At 39.6% G+C, this 22,695-nt stretch overlaps 1 protein-coding gene and 2 long non-coding RNA genes across 4 annotated transcripts; 2 read left to right on the top strand and 1 right to left on the bottom strand.

The window, feature by feature from the left end:
- The first annotated feature begins 388 nt into the window (after positions 1-388).
- LOC119882669 lies at positions 389-1,741 on the top strand. Its single transcript, XR_005440535.1, has 2 exons — positions 389-450; positions 1,540-1,741. It is a non-coding gene; the product is annotated as an uncharacterized LOC119882669 (long non-coding RNA).
- A 2,921-nt stretch (positions 1,742-4,662) lies between these two features.
- Positions 4,663-8,519, top strand: LOC119883488 (4F2 cell-surface antigen heavy chain-like). Of its 2 annotated transcripts, none has more exons than XM_038694159.1 (10): positions 4,663-4,797; positions 4,949-5,321; positions 6,192-6,356; positions 6,452-6,540; positions 6,631-6,708; positions 6,788-6,843; positions 6,928-7,108; positions 7,606-7,710; positions 7,796-7,858; positions 7,982-8,519. In XM_038694159.1, the coding sequence occupies exons 1-10, from the start codon at positions 4,756-4,758 to the stop codon at positions 8,369-8,371; spliced, it is 1,542 nt and encodes a 513-aa protein (XP_038550087.1). In that variant the 5' UTR covers positions 4,663-4,755; the 3' UTR covers positions 8,372-8,519. The 2 variants fall into 2 exon arrangements, with proteins under 2 accessions (XP_038550087.1, XP_038550086.1); XM_038694158.1 differs by having other exon boundaries at positions 4,931-5,321.
- A 2,418-nt stretch (positions 8,520-10,937) lies between these two features.
- Positions 10,938-20,094, bottom strand: LOC119883446. Its single transcript, XR_005440647.1, has 2 exons — positions 19,369-20,094; positions 10,938-12,982 (listed from the first exon to the last, which is right to left on the bottom strand). It is a non-coding gene; the product is annotated as an uncharacterized LOC119883446 (long non-coding RNA).
- Positions 20,095-22,695: the final 2,601 nt, after the last annotated feature.

Raw genomic sequence — 22,695 nt, 5'->3', positions numbered from 1 at the left:
CCCCCAGGTGTCACAGGAGGCACTGCAGCAGGAGGCAGAGCTGGAGCGACAGATCGATATGAAAGTGGAAGGTGCTTTTTCCGCAAACCCCCACACCAAACCACTCTGCAGTGTACTTTAGACCGCTGTTAGCTCCCTGATTTTTTTTCATCCCATATTGTTTTGGCTATCTCCCTTCACAGAAATTATCCAGTCGATGAGGTCCAGCGAGGAGGACCCTGACATTTTGTATGTGATCAAATTCCTGGCTGCAGAAGAGATTCCAGGGCTTCCACCAGGAGGAGGCATCACCAGCAAGTGAGTCTGAGCAATAAAAAAAAAACTAATTTTGGAGGAATCAAACCAGAAATCCTTTTGACATGACACCACTGTTTCTCCCTTTGCAGGCGAGACTGTATCATCTCAGCATATCAGAAACACATCATGACTCTCAGAACTCAGGAACCGATGGTAACACATGAGTCACGTGACATTTGAATGTCATTAGATGAACAGTCATTTAGAACTAGTGTTGTAGTACTCGAGACTGGACTTGGTCTTGAGACCACTTTTTGATGGTCTTGGTTTTGTCTCGGATTCGACTGCATTTGTATTCGGTCTTGTCTCTGTCTTGGACATTGAGGACTCTGGATTTTATTTCAAGACCAGTCAAGACCATAACCACCAAGACCATTTGGGAATATCAATAAATTGCTTTGCATTGATTTATTTGTTAAGATCCTAACTTTGATTGGAAGTAAAACATTTTGCTTCAAATACAACCAATAACCCTAATTAAAAATGTGTTGTTACCGTTAACGACTGTAACCGCGATGGTAAGCATGGAAAAGGATCGTTGAATAAAGATGCTTACGTTACGTTTCAGCTCTCAGTGTTTGTATGTGGGTGTTTTAAAGGGAATGTGGATCTTTCAGATCAGTTTGAGAAGTACCTATGATCTCGTTCCACATCTTATTGTGTGTCTTGTAATGTGGAGAGCTGGTCTTGGTCTTGACTTGGTCTCGGTTTGGGCAGTGACTACAGCACTATTTAGAACAATCTCCAAAATCTCACAATAATATGCCTAACTTACAGTTTTGTAGGGCAGCGCCAATTTTGTATTAATAATTAAGTCCAGAAAACATCAGAAAAAGGTGAACATGTTCTTGATCCCAAGGTGAAGTCATTAAATGTCTTGATTTATCCAACCAACGGTCCAAAACCCAATTTACTGTAACCCAGTAATCGATTCAATGCAAAAACAATTGACAGATTAGCCAATAATGAAAATAATCATTAGTTGTGGCCATAGGAATGAAAATAAAATACCAATAAAAATCTTCCACCAGCTGACATGAGAGTATGGATGCTGAAAACTATATATTCTATATATATATATATTCTATATATTCACGAACTTCTCTGAAAATGAACTAAACCATAAGTTGCCACCTTTGATTTTTAAAACGGCATAAAAGTACTTGCTGATGTATTTTTAAGTGCAAGCCTGGAAAACAAAGTCATGTCTACAAAGTAGATATTCAATGTTGTGTGTTTCAGGACACTGAAGGATCGGAGGAGGACTCAAACTAAAGATGTTACCATGGAAACAGGATCAGCACCAGCTTCACCCTCTCCATGGAGACCATCTTAAATGTTTTCATTTTAGACTAGCACTAAAATAACGATGATTCTTTATGTAATATATTCTCTTTGAGCATTTGCTTTACGGTCAATTAAAAGTTAAATTTAAGTCAAAATACCAATTGTGTTCTTTTTCTGTAATATTGGCACTATATTTTCTAAAATTATTTGTTATTGACAGGGAGTCTTTAAAAATAATTAACCATAAGGTGCCTGGGGAAATACTGACACATTATCTGCACATTCTGGATGCTTAAGGCAGCTAACTTTACCTTAATGTGTGGCTGACAAAACAAACTGTACGTGCGGAAAACACATGATCTGACATCCTTTCTTCTAAGGCAATAAATAACACACTCAAAAACAAAAAAGCACAGCACTCAATATGTCCTCGGCACGTGGGCCACATGGGTATCAGAAAGTCTTGTGATGGAACCCAGCATCACACAGTAAAAAATTTGTTTGCACAACACTGTCAGGTTGCAAAGGATAGCAATGACTTGTTATAGCAAGAACATAACCGCAGAAAGCCAGAGGGACAGACACAAAAGGTTGAAGAACGCAAGAGAGAGCAGAAGAAAAGAGATGGGGAGAAAGAGGGAAAGAGGATGAGATGTTTCCAGGAACTATCACACATACCTCATTAAACTTGGGCCCCTTTAGCACTGTATAGAGAAAAAAAATCACACGTTACTGTGTGATTTAAAAGTTGTTTTCTTGTAGGAAACTTATTTGTATAGCCTGTACAAAGGTTGCTCACAGTTTGTTCCATTATTATAGATCTAAAGTTTTAGATACTATATAATGATTATAATGACGATAATTTTTTGTGGTAACCAGTGTTTTTGATACATGTTTCATTTTACAATATTATGTCGTTGACATAGATCCATTATCAAATAATATATGCCAAATAAGTTTCTAATATAATACTAATAATTTAATAGTATTATTTTCTTAATTATTATAATTTCAGCTATTTTTCATTCTACTGATTTCTTGTTTTCCTACGTATTTGTAAAAAGCTATCAGGACTGACTGGTGAACCTGAAGTCTGCGGAGCTTCCTCAAAAAGGAGGTGCTGACACACACAATATTTTCACTGTTTGGTTGGAAGGTAAGTTTGTGATCAATTATTGTCCCGAGGTATCTATGATTCAACCCTTTCTATTGGCTGGTTGTTGACTAACAGAGTGGGAATGATGTAAATGTTGGCTTTGAACATACAATCATACATTTCATTCAAACATTCAAACTCAAATAAAAGTGTTTAGGACATTCAGCACACAGACTATACAGGAGATAAATAAAAATTCTCTTTAAAAGCGTCACTATTCCTCACTAAGCCTATCTATTGTATCAATACTACACAAATTAAAACAAGATAGTTCAAGTCAAAGTCAAAACTAACACATGAGGGACTTTAGGGGGCTTGCTTTGGCAGTCATGGGTTCTTCACAGTGTGTTGTGAGGGTGTGGTGAGGCTTAGCACCTCTGTATTAATTGAGTGAGCAGAGCTTTTAGGGGACGGAGAGTCCTTCTCACCTCCTCACTCCCGACAAGTCAGATCACTCAAATATTCAACTCAGGAAGGCACTGCTCAGCTGAGAACACTTGCAGACAAAGTTAAAGAAGAAAAAGAAGAAGAGGGCCCGAGGGGAAAGGCAAAGAAACCTCAGTCAGACAGAAAAATGTGAGTAATGTCTGTGACCGTGTTCGTGTGGTATTTAGATGAGCAACCTGGGGACAAAGTGGTTAGTGTGCACGGCAGGATGGCTCTGGGTTTGAACCTGGCTAGTCAGGCTGGAGCCTTCCTGTGTTGAGTTTGCCTGTGTTTCTTCCTGGTGATCCGGACAAACTGAGCAGCTGTTTAAAGCCTAATGGCCACCAGGTAAAGCTTGTATCGGTTAAATGTCTACGTATCAAAGGAACTAACAACCATGCCAAGGCATTTTTTCATTATTATCTAAAGAGGTATCAGGTGTTTATTGAGCTTAATGGAATTTAAATGACTTTAATTTAACTTAATCTGTCCATAAAAAAGATAACATATGATGAGAGTAATCAAGTATGGAACAAGGAAGATGTGATGAAAGGGATGTCAGACTGATATAATAATAGCAGTCAAAATAAACAATACAAGAAATATGAAAATAGCTAGATATGCAATGAATTAATCATCCATAAAATTATTTATGAAGAACAAAAAATGAATATAAATAAATAAATGCAGAAATAAATAATTGAAAATAAACACATTTTTGTAATGAAAAGGGTTATTTCTATATTTTTAAGTTTTTTTATTTATTTATGCATTTCTACATTATTGTAGAAATATTGTATTTATTTATTTAAACGTATGTAATTTCTTTGCCCTTTATAGATATTCATCTATATAAGTAAAGTACAGTACACAAAATTAAATCCAATTCTGTTTTTTGTAAAGTATAGGTTTAATTTAAATATCTGCCTCTATTATAATGTGTGCGTGTCTGCTTTGGGACACAAAAATGCTTGGGCTAGCTATCGGAGTGCTTAAAATGTTTTATACGTGAGCAGGAGTTCCTGTTATCCCTGTGAGAGACTTTTAAAATGCATACTGGCAAATGGTGATAAAGGATTATGCTAAGATGAGACTGAGTTAGACAAAATCAAGTGGGTATCTTCCAAAGTTTCATTGAGATTGGGCAGCCACTTACGAACAGGGGGAACCATTACAGTGACCATAACCATTTCAATGCACATAGCACATTGTGACTGTGAACAGACCCTTTACTGCGGTCTAGAGTGCATATTCTTGACTTTATGATAAGTTTCAGATAATACACAAGGCCACACATATCTTGTCTTATCCACCTTGTAGCCTACAGTATGCTGTTCTGAGACAAAATTATGAAAAACAGGACCTTATTGGCCAACAAGAAAGGCCTGTGATCACTTTTTGGCTTTAGGTCACCTGACCTGGAGCGTGTCAAAGCAGTTAATTTATTTAATTGAAACACCTGTGTAAAAGAGGTAATGCCAGGGGGGAATGGCTGGAGGTCATTGCATAGCTGCACCCTGAGTGTTTACACACGTTGATTCCTGCAGCACCTGTGTCAGGCTACCAACTGTTGTCCCTCAGTGGTTCACATGGATACTAATAAAGAGGCCGTCGAAGAGACAGACAACACGGTATGGAAACAGGTTAAACGAACAGGTCCAAACAAAACTTCAGCCATGCAACAGTTGGCCACCTCCTGCCTGCTACAATTTGAGTGTCATGTTCATCCAAACTGAAATCAAACCCCTTCATCTAACACTATAGTATGTCACCTACCTGCAGCCGGGCAGGATGCCTCTTAACGCAGGAGACAACGGTTACGGCAGCGCGCCAGGTCCCGGGCTGTCCGGCAGTGTGGGCGTGTCGGAATCCGTCCCTCTGCTCGTCCCGGAGCCGGTCCGGCAGTGGCAGCCCATGACCAAGGAGGAGCTGGAGCTCACCGCGGGGGGTCCGGGGTGGAGGAATGTGCGCTGTTACCTGGTGCTGCTGTTCTGGCTGTCATGGGTGGCCATGCTAGCCACCTCCATCGCCATCGTAGTGGTGAGCCCCCGGCCGGTTGTTACACCGCTCACGTGGTGGCAGAAGTCGCTGTTCTACCAGCTGCAGCTAGACCTGTACATGGAGGAACACGCCGAGGGGTCAGGGAACATGAATGGTAAGGACATAACCTGTATCACTTAAAAAAAAAAAAAAAAAAGTTTGTTTGGTTTAGCCCCCAAAACAATGTGCATTGTCCCAGTTAAGGTCCCTGTGCAACTAGATTTCTTGATTTGTCAGTTTGACTACCTGCCTCCTGGTGGTCACTTGATAGTATAACAGTGTCTCCAGGCAGATCGAGACAGTCTTGGATCACAAATTTATGCAGTAGATCTTTATAGGCTGTCCCTGTCACAGGTTTGTTTGTAGTTCACTTTTAACATGTTTGCAATTCAACACAAAAGGTTCATGGTGCAAGAACATGACATGCTATAATTAAATTTATAATGACATGTTTTGTCACAGGCTGGATTTACCTGCTTGGGGAGGCCATAAGGCAAAAAATATGAGCTGCTGGGCCCTAACCTGCAGTCCCTCCCACCCTTTTCCAGTGTATTATATGCTAGAATACCATCTAGTCCCAGATTTGCTGCTAATGAAGATTTTAAACGTCTTGACACAGGGGCTTGCTTAAGGACGGGCCTTCAGACTTGCTTTAGAGCTCTGTATTCCCAAATACATTTAAAATAAATTGGGACAACCCAGTTGACATAGCATTAGCTTTGAGCTAATGCCAACGTTTGTCATTCTTGGCATGAAAGAGTTTCACATGGCTCTTTCTTCAGGGCAGAAAACTTTTTTGCCTCATCAGGACCGTGTGTAGGCAACACAGCGATAATGTTGTGGGCTGAATACTGTGGACACTAAACATGGATGGTAACCTAAAAGTGTGAGACTAAAATTGGCACAAAAAGCTTGTAAAAATTAAGTTAAACAGAATGATGTTTTTAAAATCTTAATAACTCAGTTTAATGTTTGTCCTCTCAAGCGCTGTGTGAGCAGCTTCCCTTCCTCAGGTCCCTGGGTATAGGGGCCCTAATCCTGGAGGGTCTGTTTAATAAGGAGGCGTCTCCTTTAAACTTCATTTCAACTGGTAAAAAGTTTGCGACGTTGCCTCAGATCCTGCATCTGCTCGCAGAGAGCAACAAAGCAGGTGGGTTAAGGACTAATTTTTGTCAAAAAGCCTGCACACTAAGGTAGACTTAACACCTGCATGATTTGATGTTACGAGTTGTATTGGTCCTGCAGGCCTCAAAGTGGTGGTTGACTTCTGTAAACTGGATCTGCTGAGACTTCAGGATGTAGCAGGAAACGCAGACAAGCCATCAAACCACTCGGTATATTTAAAACCTACACTCTCGTCATGCTACTTATCATGTTCTCAGTGATGCTAGATTTCCTAAAACATGACAATACTGTTTCTGCAGCATGCACTCTGGTTCTGGTTGGAGCAGGGTGTAGCAGGTTTTGCAATCTGTGACACAGATGCAGCGTATTCAGAAAAGGTAAAACGGTGCTCCGAAAATGTTTTTTTTTTTTTTATTAACAATTTCCACAAACTTCACTAAAATATTTACATTTCAGACTCTGCTGGAGTGGAGAGGCATCTTGAAGGAATTCAGCAGTCAGGAAGAGGAAAGGTATCGTTACACGTGCAGATGTGGGTCTGTTTCAATATAAAATGAAGCTGCAAAGTAATTAAAGTGTGTCTGTGGTCTCCTCAGGATTGTGGTGGTTAAACAGATGAGAGACAGTCTGCCTCCTCTAAACAACGGTACACTGGTGGATGTGGTCATGAAATCAATTCTGCCGTCTTCGCGTCATGTCCTGTCTGCCAAGGAAGTCGCTGCTGCTATAGAGACACACCTGCAAGCAAGAGAAGAAGTTATATGGCCCAGCTGGACAGTAAGACATGCATATGTCTGTGAACATAATTCAATATACAAGAAAGTTCTACTATATTTTGGTGGCAAACTAGTCTGAATAACAATTAAGCTTTAAACAAGCTACAATTGAGCAATGTTTTTGTCCAATTATTTTATTATAAATGTTGAAAGCGTAAACAATACTAAATACTGATTGGATGTGATGGTGTAATTTTACTTTCCCTCTGCATTTCCCTCCCTACATTCCTGAAATTTTGCACCCGTTCTTATATGATTGGAAGATGATTGGGAGATTTATTTTCTTGATTAATCATTCCATCTCAAACATCAGGGAAAGTGAGAAATACACATCATAAGTTAGCACAGCCCATTGTGACTTTTGTCCAATTTACAAGCTTAAAGAAAGAACATATTACAATGAGATAAACTCACATTGGAGAAACTAGAACCAGCAAATAGTTGGCCTTTTTGCTTGAAAAGTTACTGAAACAATTAATCTATTATGCGTTTCTGCAGGTTGAAGGTAAAGCATCTCATGACTTGAAGAAATTACTCCTGGTGTTGACGATGACACTGCCAGGATCACCTGCCATCCAGTATGACGAGATCAGCCAAACTCAGGTGAAGTCCTGCTTGAGAATTTGTAGTCCATTAATTATCCATTTTAAAAAGTTCATATTATAAATAAAACCGTTCTGCCATACAGAATGTGTCTCTGAAAGCAGGCGCATCACATGGAGAGATGACGGAACCAACAGACACCGATTTAGTGAGTAATCTGAATGAGTCCTATCAGTTCAGGTCATGTAAAGCTGTATTTATAGACACAAAGCAGCTGTTGGGTAGGTTGTATGTAAAAATCTGCCACTGATCTCTACCATCCTTGCATCAGGATAAGGAGAAGATGAAGCATTCAGCTGTTGCCCTCTTTACCTCCCTCAGTCGCTCCAGAGCCAGAGAAGAAGCTCTTCTGTATGGGACTCTTACTTTCCTCCCCTTTAATTCTCCACCAGCCCCTCCAACTCTACTCTTGCCTCTCCTTCTCTGCTCCGATCCTGGCTTTCTTGCGTTCTGGGGTTGCGTCCACTTCCTCATTCTGCTAAATGTTGGGCCTGAGCTCCATGCCCTGGCTCCGGCCTGGGCCCCGAGCCTGCCTGAAGCCGGAGTGTTTGTGACCAGCACAGGAATGGACCGTTTGGGGTCGATGACTCTGAAAAAGCTGGAACTGCAGCCCCACGAAGCCATCGTCATCAAACTGTTTGAGGCAGGAAGTTACTCCTAGAGCTTCTCTGTTAATTAGATGTGTGGACATTGAGCTACTGGGATTTGAGTTTTCCTCTCACAGGGTGATAAATGTTGGACACAATTGTGTTTGACTGATATGTGCTCAGAGGTCAAAGAAAATAAAATACTGGTTCTGTGTGGCATCATTTGTGGTCAGGATATTGCTCTCTGGAGTCTGTCTATTCATCGCTGAATACACAGAGCATGTCGTATTTATGGTAACATAACTTTAGTTATATATCATAGTGACAAGCCTCCCAGCTTACCAGTTGAACGTGCTAATTCTGGCTTTAAGCTGCGAGCATCTGTAGGCCATCTATGTTTTTATATTGTTTTTAAAGAAAATATATTTTCACGGATTTAGTCCATACATAGACTTTCAATGAAAAGGGGGAAAAAAATTAGCTGGGTTCCCTTACAGATTTGCCGTTCGTCCCACTTATAGCTGAGTTTGTGCTGAAAAAAACTACCATTTATGTTGGGCAAGGACAACTTGCAAGGTGTTTAACAAAAACTGAAATAAACATGTTGATAGTCTGTACTCGAGAGGTTATTTCTCCATGATGTAAAAGCAGACATAGAAACTCTTTTTTTTTTTTTTTTTTTTTTTTTTTTTTCCCACATCAAAGAAAGTATTTGAAATTCCATGCTTCATTTCTGAGAAGTAATTCTTCTGAACATGTGGCCCATGTTATCAATTTGTATGAGCTGCTGATAAAACAAACCATATGAGCCACATCCTAACTACTCTTGTATGTGAATTCTTATTCTCCCACACCCTGCGGTTTATCTTTCGTTGAGCAACTCAAGTTTGGGAATTGATTCAGAGCATATTAACTTCCTTGCCAGCCTGCTGTCACTGAAGAGTGGTTGCCTGAGGAGAAACTATTCCTTTAGTGTACACTTCCAAAACTGGATGTCAGTCATAGTTCTTCATACCACATGGTGGTGCTGCAGTAACAATTGCTGCTCCATTAACGTTTTATATAAGACTTTGATGTCAATATATAGAAACAAGTTTCTAAAGATTGAAAACCAATATTAATACATAAAAATTAAACTGTTTACATAGTAAGCTGTCATCAATCAGCTATCAAATTCAATATTGTTAATGTTGCATGTCATTTTTATTTGCATGAGCCTCGTCATTTCCCACATAAACCAGCACTTTCAAATGTAAATATTTATCTGTCATTTTCAACACTTCAACGCTTGCTATTACTCTGAATCACACATCTGACTATTTGTAAACATGTCAAATTTTCGAAATTTACACTTTATAGGAGAACCCCTAAGAAATTATGCTGACATTATTTCTGACTTAAGTTTTGCAGTTGTTGTTTATTGGTGTGTAGGTAACACAGGATTAATGTGGGCTAACACATGTTTGCAGCTTACTTACAAAAGAGATTAAGAGGCCGGTGGTATTGTATTTAATTTGAAATGTTAGATAAACTTCAAACTAATGCAGGGAAATTGAGCAACTACTGTAAACAAGACACAAGAAAACTGTGTGCATATGCACACTACATGTATTAAGCATCTGTTACAACATGAAGAATGAAAAATTGAACATTGAAATAACTAAATACTGTGGACACTAAACATAGATGGTGACTAAAAAGTGTACTGACACAAAAAGGGCACAAATAACGTGGAAAGAATGAAGTTTAAAAGAATGATGTTGATTTCAAATCTTGCTAACTCAGTTTAATGTTTATTCTCTCAAGCACCATGGGGCCCAATCCTGGATGGTCGGTTTGATAAGGAGGCGTCTCTTTTAAACTTCACTGCAACAGATTTTGCAAAGTTTGCGACATTGCCTCAGATCCTGCATGTGCTCGCAGAGAGCAACAAGGCAGGTGGGTAAAGGACTTCTTTTTGTCAAAGAGCCTGCATACTTTACGTAGACGCAAGACTTTAGGACTGTATTGGGCCTCGGGCTGCTTTTCTCAGACTGCATTATGACTTGTGATTACTAAAGGGCTAATTCCTTCATAACATAACATAACACAAAGGTATTTTGCCTACAGAAACAAAATCTTTTAGGCATAGCCCTCGAAAATGTCATGCCAAATTTCCTCCATAATGGTGAACATATGAATAAGAACACAGAGTTTAACAGGGATCGGAAGTTTGCTGTTGTATGTCTAAAAATTCAATCACATTTATGGGGAAAATGTAATTTCCATAGTAACTCACAAACAAACAATTACACACTGTACCATCTGAATTTTACATCAGTCGGAAACTTGATATACTGGAACATAAAAGGATTTCAGATGTCATCACTTAAAGACATTAAATTTTTTCCCTACCTGTTTTCTTAAAAGTAGCTTTCCACCTTTCCGTATGGCAACTGTTTTAACATAGCACTGAAAGTAAAATAAATGTCACGCTGAAGTCAGGGTTGATGTTACAGTTTAACAAGACAAAAACAAATGATCATGTAAACTTAAACATCTTCTGTTTATCTTGGCACTGCTTCCATTTCATTTACTGTAAACGCACAGCAAATGTGTTCAGGTCTCATGACAGTCAGGAACTACACATGAACTGAGATAGAGAGCAGTATGTTTTTTAATATGTAGGAGTGTTGAACATCACATATAACAGCATAAACAGTGACATAGACATTGTGAGACAGTTTTTCTTTATTAATACTTTATTTCACATGAACAAAATGTGTACTGTATAAAGAATACAATTTTTTTTTCTTCTAAAAATGTATTCTTTCATTAATTTTAATGGCTGTACTACTCAAATCCTCATACCCTTAAAGACCAATTGTACAAGTGGTGATGTGTCTGACTTACCTCGGGTCATGCATGATTGAGCATTTAAGGACTATAAAGTGTAAAGTGAATGTGCAATGCAGCCGAAAAACAAACATAAACAAATTCAAATCACTATCTGTGTTATCCATATATCTCATATATGCTGCACTCCACTGTATAAACCAAAGCATTGCAAGGAGATACAGCATTATAGAACAGTGAAAAGGCATAAATGTGCTACATTAAATGCAGTTACATCATTAAAGTCACAACAACAACAAAGGACTAATCCTCCCAGTGCATTTTGCAGCAGCAGAGTTTTTCAAATGTGAGAGACTCTTCACAGATAATCATCATAAGTAGCTTAGAAATCAGTGAAAATGAGAAGGAAGGGTGGAATCAAATGTTCAGGCAATACAGTGACATAATTGTCTGGATAAGAAGTTTTTGACTGACTACAGCAGCCAAACAGATGAGATTCTGATATGGTGCATATTCTTGGTACACATACTGTATATTATTTGTTTCATAGTACTAGTGGTCTGCGCTCCACTGCAGGCGGAACAATGCTGCAATATGAGATTATAAGATGTGTGTTTTAGAAAACAGGTGTCGCTCTAGAGATGGCAGTGTCGGTCTGTCTTTCCACCACTTTGGTCCTGAGTGAAATATCTCAACAACTATTGGATGGATGGCCATAAAGTTCTGTGCAGGCGTTCATGTTCCCGAAAAGATGCCTACTGATCCCCTGACTTTTTGTCGATTGCCACCACGAGGTTCACATTCTTAGTTCTGAGTAAAATGTCTCAACAACTATTGGATGGATTGCCGTATCTTATCTATTGTTTGGTGCCAGAATGGATAAGTTGCGATAACTTTGGTGATCAAATAATTTTTTAATAAACTTCTCCTCAGTTGAATAAAATACATGTCTCTCTCTTGGATCACTCTGACCGGTAACTGATGACTGCTACATCATAATTCTGGTCAGGGGAAATTTATGAACATGTCATCGCCCCCAGTGATGAAAGCGAGGGAAATAAACTATGATTTTCATGTTGAGAGTGACCTGCATCTCATGTCTTAGAAATTGTAGATGAGGACAATCCATTAACCGACGGTTATCTGCTGTGTCTTAAAGAAAAGGCTAAGATAAAAAAGAAGACAGTATACATTCATGCATGTTGATTACCCGAGTGCATATTTCTTATTTTACAGTATATTATTCATAGGCATGATATGGTTTGATGTGTTCCTTAGTGCTAAGTTACAGTGCTGTTTGTTTTATGGCACATCTCTCCTTGCAACAGTTTCCATCAGTCAATGAAGTTCAAGACCCAGTGCAATAATTTTTTAGTTAGTTCATAGAGAAAGAAAGAAGATTTCCATTGTGACACATTATTCTTTGCCAAAGTCTGTGTGCCTTATAAGGTAAAGGAGTGGAAGAATCCTTTATGCAAATGTAAAAGTTCATTCCAATTTTTATTAGAGTTGAAAGTTTCCCAGCCTCCAGACACCCTGCACAGCTGAGGGTTTTTGTTAGGTCACGGAGGTAAATTTGGGTACATGTTGGCCTGTGGAACTGTCACATCTGGGGGGTTGCACTGTATGTGATTGTCAAGGGGTAAAGACAGCGCACAGTGTGCTGTTGACTTCATGGCTCCTCTGCTGAAGCGGCAGCTCAGCAGAGAGCAAAGGTGGCGAAACACAGACTTGCGGCAGATGATGAAGACCCAGGGATCCACAATGGGGTTGAGGGCGTAGAAGCGGAAGGCTGTCAGGTTCTCTGTGTCGCCACAAAATGGGTGAATGGCGTTGATAAAGCCTGCAATCTGAAGAAAGAGATGTTCGAGGTTAGACAAAGTTTTAATATTCCTAGGTTACAAATGTAAGGCCTAGAAAATGGTGTGTCCTCAGTTTAGGTGTCAGGATGCAGAGTACTGCTGCTTTTCTGTCTCAGATTTTAACCTTTATTATCCATAGCGGCTTTGGTAACATAAATGACCTGCTTCACACTCACTCCCTGCAAGCTACTCAGCATGTAGTTTTATCTGTAGCCAACTCATCAGCTTGGTCTCAACATCATTGCTCTCTCCTCACTATATTGATAAACAGTCGTAATCAATATTTCCAAAAGGTAGCTTGTTCACTGGACAGAATTTTTGTTAACCTGTCAACCCAAGATTAAACATTTTGTCTGCTGGATGGAGCCAAATCAAACCAGATCAAAGCCTCTGTAACAGTGTTACATGACGGAGGTGTCGGCACTTTGGTGTTAAAAGCAGATGAGAACACATGACCGGGTGTTTAGTATCAGTGTCAGTTAAAACTGTGGTTATGTTAGGCTTTACCAAATGTCAACATCTCACTCTTTATACCAATAAAACACGTGTTAACATGTGGGAGTACACCTTTAATTTTCAGATTAGGTTCCCGAGTACAGATGCAGACAATGCTACATGACAAAACCCCAACTTTTTCCTGCTTTGACCTTTAAGGTATGACAGGCTGCAGACAGGCAGCCCAGACAGCAGCAGCTGGCTGCTTATACACCCTGGGCAGAGAGAGAAGCAGCAGCTGGCCCAGGAAGCTTCTTTGTCACCTCGCTCCTCTTCTCTATCAACAATTCTCCATTTCCTCCATGAAATATCCAACAAACAGTGAACTAATTAATGGCTTGTGCTGATTGAGTGCTTTTGTGCATTGGTGTAAATGTTTCTCTGTTGCTAGGGCCTGGGCTGAAAACTAATAATCTAGAGACATAGTGAGGGAGGCCAGGGGGAGCAACAGAGGCAGGCCAAACCAGAGGTATCAGGCACAGGGCAGATTATGTCCCGTACATGTTTATTAAGTGGCTAAACTTACCCGGATGCGGTCCCTTACATATTGATTCTCAGATACACCCACAAAACAGACAGAGAGAGGGAGAGGGAGAGGCTGCCCGTATGCAAAGCCTAAACAACAGCAATTCTCTTGTGATTCTTCTAAGCTCTGAGCTGAGCTCGATGCCATAATAACGTTGAAACTCTGGAACAGCGTCATATTCTTAGATGTGTCAGGAGTGGTCACAGTCCACAGTGGAACAAAACAACGCCCAGATGTTCTGTGCTTTTTAGGAAGTAATCATGTTATTTGTGGTTGTGTGTAATTTCTTGAATTGCACAATCGATGTTGTCAGAATTGCTGTTGTATTCTTACTCATTTCACTTATTCCATGAAGTATACATGTAGAAAGTAATGCCCACACGGACACATAGACTTGAATTGACATTTACCCTGCCTTATTCTTGCAACAATTTGTTATTTGAAATAATATTTAACGTAAAAATTAATCTTAGCCCTCCTGGCATAACTAACAAACACAATGACAGATTCAACTTGTGCTCAACACCGAGTTACGGTACACTGTATTCATCATGCAGTGTTGCCAGACAACATTTCAAACAGACGTGCATCTTCAGATGCTCTGCCACCACCCTCGCCCTTGTTGTGTCTCACCACATTACCACCATCACCCCTGCTTCTGCATGCCACCCTGCCTCTTATGGTCCTCTCAGCAGACCTCAAGCCCTGCAAAGAGGGACACTAATCACAAGCTGTCTTCTCCAAGCACTTCTGGCTGTGGGGCCATAACTGATGATATGTCAGGCTCTCCTTAAACAGGAGCATATTAGCACATCAGTCTGTGGATGAAGGGCAGGCCAGGAACAGTGTACAGGAGGCAAGGATCAGGGTCATTATTTAGGAGAACAGAGAATCATACCAATGCAGAAGCACTGAAACAACAAACCGTGAGCATGCTTCAAGACATATAACTCCAGCATGTTCACATTTGTACAGATGTATACACAACATATGCAGAAAGCTACTCATACACTGCATGTTGTACACGTGCAAACACGTATGTATCACCTTCTGCTGCTTTGCAATCTGTAGCTGGACTCATTTCAAACTACTATGTCCGTACTATATCTGTTAAACTGTTTATTTCATTTTTCATCACTTCTACATCTCCGTCAGTCATCCAAAAAGCTTCTTCAGTAATGAGTCATAAAGCATCTTAAAAACAGAAAGATAACAAGATATTCAATTTGCTATCACATAAAAGTATTAACACCGTAACACCTGAATTGTTTTACAATCAAAAAAATAATAATTTGTGTTTTCATTTGCTTTCAAGCTGATGTTAAATTAAGTGAAGATTGTTAATTTCTCTATAGAACATAGAAAATATATAAATTCAGGTATGTGTAGGTATGATGCAAATTAGTGACAACAGGCATAAACGAGAATCCAGGGCTTGCAAAAGGTTCCTAGGTATGTATTGAATATGCACCAACAGGCATTGGGGGAATTCATGTGCTATCTTGGCTTGCAGTCTGCAAGGAAGAGCTATGATGCGAATTCGCGACAATCGGCGTCGAGGTGTTAAAAGCAGCATATCCACACAACTGAGAAGCTGGAACTATCTATTATCAAAATAGTTGCACTAATTGATTAATCAACTAATTTTTTCAGGTCTAATACTTCTAGATATCCTGATGGCTGAGACTCTTCTGGCACCTGGACCCAGTTGGTGTAAATGGGTACATCCTGACAGAGATACATAAGATGCTATTTGGGGCTGATGACTGCTGTGTCTTTCACAAAACAGACCACGTAATGGATGTCTACACTCTAGGACCCATTATTTTCCATCTTGTTGGTCCTGGAGGACTCTTCCCAAATCTTTCTTCCTGATCCTGTTTCACTGCAAGATCATTACACAGGGATGAGACGAGGCAGAGCGGAGATTACAGGCCTTTCAGAGAGAACTGTTTACAGGAGTGAGCAAACAGGGAGAGAGAGAAATGCTGCAGTGCTGCACAAGTCTTTTAAGGAGTATCACAACATTTTGGAAAATACAGGGAATTGCCTTCTATTAACGTGAGAAGATTTATGTCAATCTCACATGTGTTTGTCAAACCCACTTGGAGGCAGGCGAAAAAAGCTGTAAACACAACACTGATAGATTATCATCTGTTAATTTAACGTGGGGCAGGTCCCACTCACTTGTCAGAATCATGTTTTTGAATCAGTTTTACAATGCACTCTCAACCGTTAAGCTTTACTTCTTGGTGGAGGTTTGTTGGGGCTGTAAGCCTTAAAGTAAGACCTGCAGACATAAATTGGGGCTGAAAAAAGTCCTGGAGGTCTTCTGCGTTTTGGGGGATAAATACTTTGATGTTTATATTTACAGATAACTCTCAGGAAAAAAAGCTTGAAATGACAGAGTGCTCTTTGTAGTTAAAGCTTGAATATTAAAGTTAAAATTAGTAGTTTAAATTTTTTGTAAAACAACTTTTACATAACATTTTAACATTCTTTACCACAGTATCAAGTATCAGATCTCTATCAAAAATAATTCATTAAAGGGCCAATCAGAAGCAGAGAAGGGCGGGTCGTAAGAAACAAGTGTGATCCAAATCACAGCCGCTTCAGACTGCGACCGTAACCTAGCAGATGGTATAAGTTACTCTCAAGTCCACAACATCATGTTCCACATCTTTCCATCAGGACTAAATGTTGAACTGTTGCCGGTGTTCTGACGATCTATGCTGCCTTACTGAAAAATGCTACCATAGCGCAAATCAATAGACTCGACTCTACTCGGCTTTGCTCCTTTTTCCATTGCAGATAGTACCCACAGATAGTACGTAGCTTGTCGTCATAGCGACGCCACACACAACTGCGACACACACACCAGCGATCCACACAGCTTTATCTTTTTTAAGTTAAAACGTTTCAGCATTACTCAGAATGTAAAGACAGATAAGCGGTATGAAATTGGTATTTTGCTCTGCCGTTGTTGCTGCAGTGGTCTGTGTGACGGTGGGAGCAGAGGGCTCTGTGAGCGGGCGGCTGGCCGGCCTCACACGCTCCTCCCGCGGGTTGGCGCAGGCTTCCACCGCAGCCACTTGCGGAGCTCCTCAACTCCGAAAATATTCAAGCATAATTTTGTTCAGCGATTACTTCTCGTAAAACTGTCAATATTCAAAATCTATGCAGCTGATTTCTCACCTCAAAACTTCTCAGAAGTGGATTTAGTGATGAAATTCCATACGAAAACTGTAAAATATAAAACTTCCTGTTGCTGGCCTCTGTCTGGTGCAGCAATGATGATGCAGTAAATAGTGAATATTCTCTCTGACCAATCAGCAGTCTGTCGTGTTTGCACATTACATTTTAGTATCCCTCAGCTTGCTTGGAACCTCGATGGAGGTGAGGTGATACGAACAAAAGGAAGTAGGTACTGGTACAACATTTCTACAATGGAAACCCAAACAAAGGCGAGACGAGCCAAAGGGCCTCCGCTCAGACTAGCTTGGTTTGAGGGTGTGCCTGACCTCTGCTAGCCGCTTGGCAAGCTTTATGACGCATTTTCATTGTGATGTCACAAGTAAAGGAAGTGAAGGGCAGGACTACAAACGAGCTGTTTTCAAGCAGTTCAGAGCAGAGTTTTCTGTGGGAGATGGGAACTCCCTTTGGGCTGGACTTTTTCACTTTGCAAACCTGTTACATGCACAAAAAATATATATATAACTCAATAAAGGAGAGGGAAAAGCCAAAAAGCACAATACCACCTCTTTAATGTACTGATTAAACAAAGAAAAACTTGCTAATAATCTTAAACATAATCTTGCTTAAAGTTTTTATGATTGTGAATCCATGTACATATGATACAACAGCACAGTTTACCAAAATAGAACTAACTAAAGTTTCAGTTTTGGATGAGGTGATCCAGTATATGTACACAGTAACATGTTTACTGATGTTGTGTTTCGTTCATTTCGTCTGAATTCTCACTTCTCATTTATCTTCACACCACCCTGCCCTTTTTTAGAATCTAAGTTCCAGCCTTGATTTCTTGTAACTCTGAAGGTACATTTCAGTTCAACACACACTTAATGTTGAGCTTTATGTTTTTGCTTGACAAGGAGCTGTCCAATGAAGTGTATTGATCCAGGAGGATTCACAAATCTGATTGGATCTCCATCCACAGCCTTCATCTCTCTCAAACAGCACCCAGAATTAGGTGTTGCTTTTGTTAATGTCAATCCTTTTCTCCCTGAGCTCCTTCTGTGCAGCACGAGGCTCCAATTCAGAGTCAAAGAAACAAATATACATTTCTTTCCTCGGCTGTGTAACCACAGTGACCTCTGTCCTACATTTAGTTCCTGGGCGACCTGATAATATGCTGGTGGTGAGTCATATAGTGCAGATGTTAATGCAAAGGTTAGCAGAATGTTTCTTTGCTCAAGGGGAATTTCACCACTCCACAGTGTGGTGGCTTGTGTCATCAATACAAGAAAAGATACAGAGAGGAAAAATGAGTGGGTGTGCACTGACAAGGGTGTTCAGATGCACATGCGATTTCTTCAACACAGAAAACACATCTGTAGCTTCCTGAACATGTTCTGTTTCAGGACCAAGAAAATATCAAATGTTAATATAGGTGGCAGCAACGTGAAGCAGGAAAGTCAGTCTGTGTTTGTCTTAAGACAAGTTTCACCAGGGGAATTACGCAGTCTGAAAGTCCATTAGTGAGCTTCCTCTTTAAGAAATGGCTGAGGCTGTCGGTTACCTGGAACCATTAGACCAAAAATGGAATTCAGTGAAAAAACTATTTCAGAGAAGAGTCCCCCACTCTGACACTCAGTCTGGGAAGAAAAGTGACCACAGAGCAAGACAACTTATTTTTCACGCACACACAACTGCCTAGTGCTATAAATTATGCATGTTGTTTTATGCAGCATTCTCTTCCTGTCTGTGAAATATAATAACTATAACATACAGCCTTTATGTCTATAGAACCTATAATAATAATCACAATTCCCCCCCCTGTGAGTGATGTAAGAAGAAGAATTTAGGGCAATTAAAATTGTCACTGTGAGCTCTCTGAGATATCTGTGGGACAAGAAGCTATAGGAGTTGCTGTTTGCTGACAAAAAACACACAAGCCACAAAACACCAAAGAAGTGGAAGCAACTGTGGAAAGCCAAAAAAACCCAACATAAACCCAGTTTACAATTTGGTTAAGGTGACATATGCCGTGACTAGGCTGACATTGGCCATGTTGCAAAACCTTGTGTGTGTTGCAACAGAGACTCAACAGGCATTCACTGCAGCTCCTCCTCAACAGAGATAACACTGCAAAGGCCCCACGCCTATACTGTACCTCTTTGTTGATGCTGATGTAAGGTGCTGAATTTTTGATGATGCCATGTACGCTACACACTTTGAGATCAGGGACAGATTATCTTTGAAAGATGTTAGTGCCAAGAGAAGACTCTCATGCTCTTTGTCACGTTCTGAAAAAAAAGAAAAAGCAATGATTTCAAATTGAACGCGATAGCTTGGATTTGTGTGATTATTGTTGACTTAAACTTATGTTTAATATCACTATTGGAGTCAATTCACATCAGTTTTCTAAATTTCATGTTGGTTGCAACACACATCCTGTCACAAAGAGCCAGCTGGACGGCAGCCACCACCCACATTTTTCTAATTCAGTCCTTGTGCACACTTCATCATCTCATTTGCTAATAGTCAAGCACATAGGGGCATTATAAATTGTGTCTTTTATTTTCTTTGACAATGCACAGCATCTACTCGAAATCATTTTTCTTGTTTTCAAATCTAGGTCCTATTTTTGTAGGCTTTTCGTTATAGTAACTTCTTTAGTGGGTTCTGGGGCAATGATAACATCTGTGATAACATTATTAGATGGACAAGCAATACAAAGGGTCAGACGACCAGATGGGCTGTAAATAAATTCCTAGTTTAACTATATAATCCTTTCAACCACGTAATTGTCCATGAAAATGTAGGTGAATGTACTCAAAAGGCCCACTACAGTTGCCCACGACATTGAAAAACTGTGTGTAAGTATAGTTGGTCAAACTTGAACCAGCATGTTGTTCTGAAAATCCAGCATTTATGTCAGAACATTTGTTTTCAACTTCAATGGTTTGGATAATGTGGCTGAATAGGGGTTCAACCAGATCAGATAAAAAATGTCTGACTGCTTGTATTGCTTGCCATCCTGAACTCTAGAGACGTGTTGTTACATCATCATAACAAATTGTAATGATGATCTAATGAGCCGAGGTGTTTTTTCCTGTAATTCTTCTTCCAGTGACTTTTCTGGGTATGTTCCTGGTACTTGGATGTTTGTTTTGGGTACTAAAATGTGTAGCTTTTTGGTTTTAAATATGGTGATATATAAGTTGGCTCTACTTGCTTTATATACTGCTACTCAGTGTAACAGTTCTGGCTCCTCCAGGCTGCATGTCAAAGTGTCCTTGGGCAAGACACTGAACACCAAATTGCCCCTGGTGGCTGTTCCACTCTGAGTAATTACTTTTTTTCAAGACTTTATGGGGTCGACTGAGGACATTTTGAATATCTGTTTGTAAGTACTATAATGGATTTTTTGTCCGTAAAATCACAATTTAATTTACTTCCCACTTCCATACTGGGCGTCAATGTACAGAAGCTATAGATCTCAGCTTTTATCTGATAGTAATTGCATTAAGTTTCCTGGCAGTGCTCACAGTCTTTCAAATGCTTTCTCTAACCCAGATAATCCAGGTAACTTTCTTTGGCATTTAAACAAAGGTAACTGAATACATACTGTAACAGGACACGCACTGCTGGGCTGCAGTTTTATGACAATAAGCCAAATTAATGTGTCATTTCAAAATGATTTTCTTGTGAGACTTAAAAAACAAACATGTCATGACACACTTCAATTAAAGTGAACTGATATGACACGAACATGGGAAGAGTGCATCCTAAAGCACACTGGCTGATTTCGGTGTGTGCTGCAGTATTGCCAACTTTTTAGAAACACTATTTTAGCACACAAGTAGCTGTGCTTCTTCATCCTGGGAAAGTTGGCTAGGTTTTTTTTCCTAAATAATTTCTCTGTCAGGACAGTTGGTATCCAGCACTTCTCACTGTCAACATTCAACTGGGCTGCTGGGACCATAAATTTGTGTGCTGGGCTGCCTGCTGTGTGGCCATCAGTATTAAAAGGGCATCTAAAGGCAAACTCTCAAACAGCAGGTAATATGAAGGATGGACACTTGGATCACGGGATTCAGCAGTGCGCAGAGGCTTCCTGCACAGAACGGCTGATGCCTAAAAGACTTTAAAGCCATCTAAGACATGTTGATGATTTTGTGAATTGATTTTTACTCAACTCCCTGGCTCTCTCCAAGCAACTGGCAAACGTAAAGGGATTTTTTGACATTTTGGGAAAAATATTAATTGACCTTTTAGGCAAGAGTAAGATAAGACGATCAGTACCACTATGATGTCTGTAAGGCAGCTGGTTGGCTTAGCATGAACACTGGAAAAAGCATAAAACAACTGCCTTTGTCCAAAGGACTATTTATTTGCTCTGTCAAGTTGCCAGGGAGCCGGGGAACACTTTGTTAATGTTCCCAGCCAAGAAAAAGTCCTGCCTTGCAGACATGCAAGTTGTATCAATCTTCTAATCCCAAAATAAGCTAAATGTTGCACTATCTCTTTCAATATTTTGTATGTGAGTAGCCAACTCAGTCTCAGTCAGTTTCCATTTTTATCTTACTAAAGAAAAAGTAGGTCCGAGTTAGGGTGTCCAAAGAAAATATGGTATAGTCTCAAATTATGAGCAATTGTCTCGACTCCTTTGTCCCGACTTAACATGGGTTTTGATTATAGCATAATTAATCATTAAATACTGAACCCAATACTGAACCCAACATGCGCTTTACGCAGACAGATGTGACACTGCACTGATGAAATTAATAAAAATAAAAATAAAAATTAGGTAAAAGATCATGATTTACCCACTGTTACATATCCAGAGTTGTTGTGTTACCAAACAAATTAAACTCTTCTTTAATTCATCCACAGACATTCAATCCAGCTTCAACATTGAGTGCTATAAATGATATTAAGTAGGGTCATGGTACTAAAGTATAATCTAGTTTTCTGTTTTAATCCAAAACTATTTCTAATTTTTCTAATGTCCATGAACATTGAAAATCAAGTGGAACAAACTGTAAGTTTTTTTGGTTTCCGTTTTTAATTTTCTCTTGCAAGTGGAAGCCCGCAGGTAACTGAATGGACTTAATCTGAACCAGTTCATTCGAAAAGTGCCTGGTTCTGCTTACAGTAAAGTTCTCACACATTTCACTTTTATTCACAGTTCAATTTATTATACCCTGTGTATAATTTGTTCTTTTCATATTCAATTGGGATTCCACTACAAAATAAATAACAACTTGTTCTTCGTTAACAAATATGACACATTAAATATCAAAATCATATTTGGTTTGTGGCCCATTTTTTCATTTCCTATTTGTGATGTAGAAGTACAAAAAAGAAGCAGTTATTAGTTTTTGTGTGTGTGTGTGTGAGTGTGTGTGTTTTGGATTCATAAATAAATACCATAACGAATCGTTTGTTCATTTTCCAGTTTTGGATTCCCAATTGGATATGAAAAGAACAAATA

Source organism: Micropterus salmoides, unplaced genomic scaffold (genome assembly GCF_014851395.1).
Source record: "Micropterus salmoides isolate LMB-PRFRI ecotype aquatic unplaced genomic scaffold, ASM1485139v1 Ms_hic_scaffold_3, whole genome shotgun sequence".
NCBI classification, from domain to species: domain Eukaryota; kingdom Metazoa; phylum Chordata; class Actinopteri; order Centrarchiformes; family Centrarchidae; genus Micropterus; species Micropterus salmoides.
The sequence above is the reverse complement of the archived record's forward strand: the minus strand, read 5'-3'. Positions and strand labels throughout refer to the sequence as shown.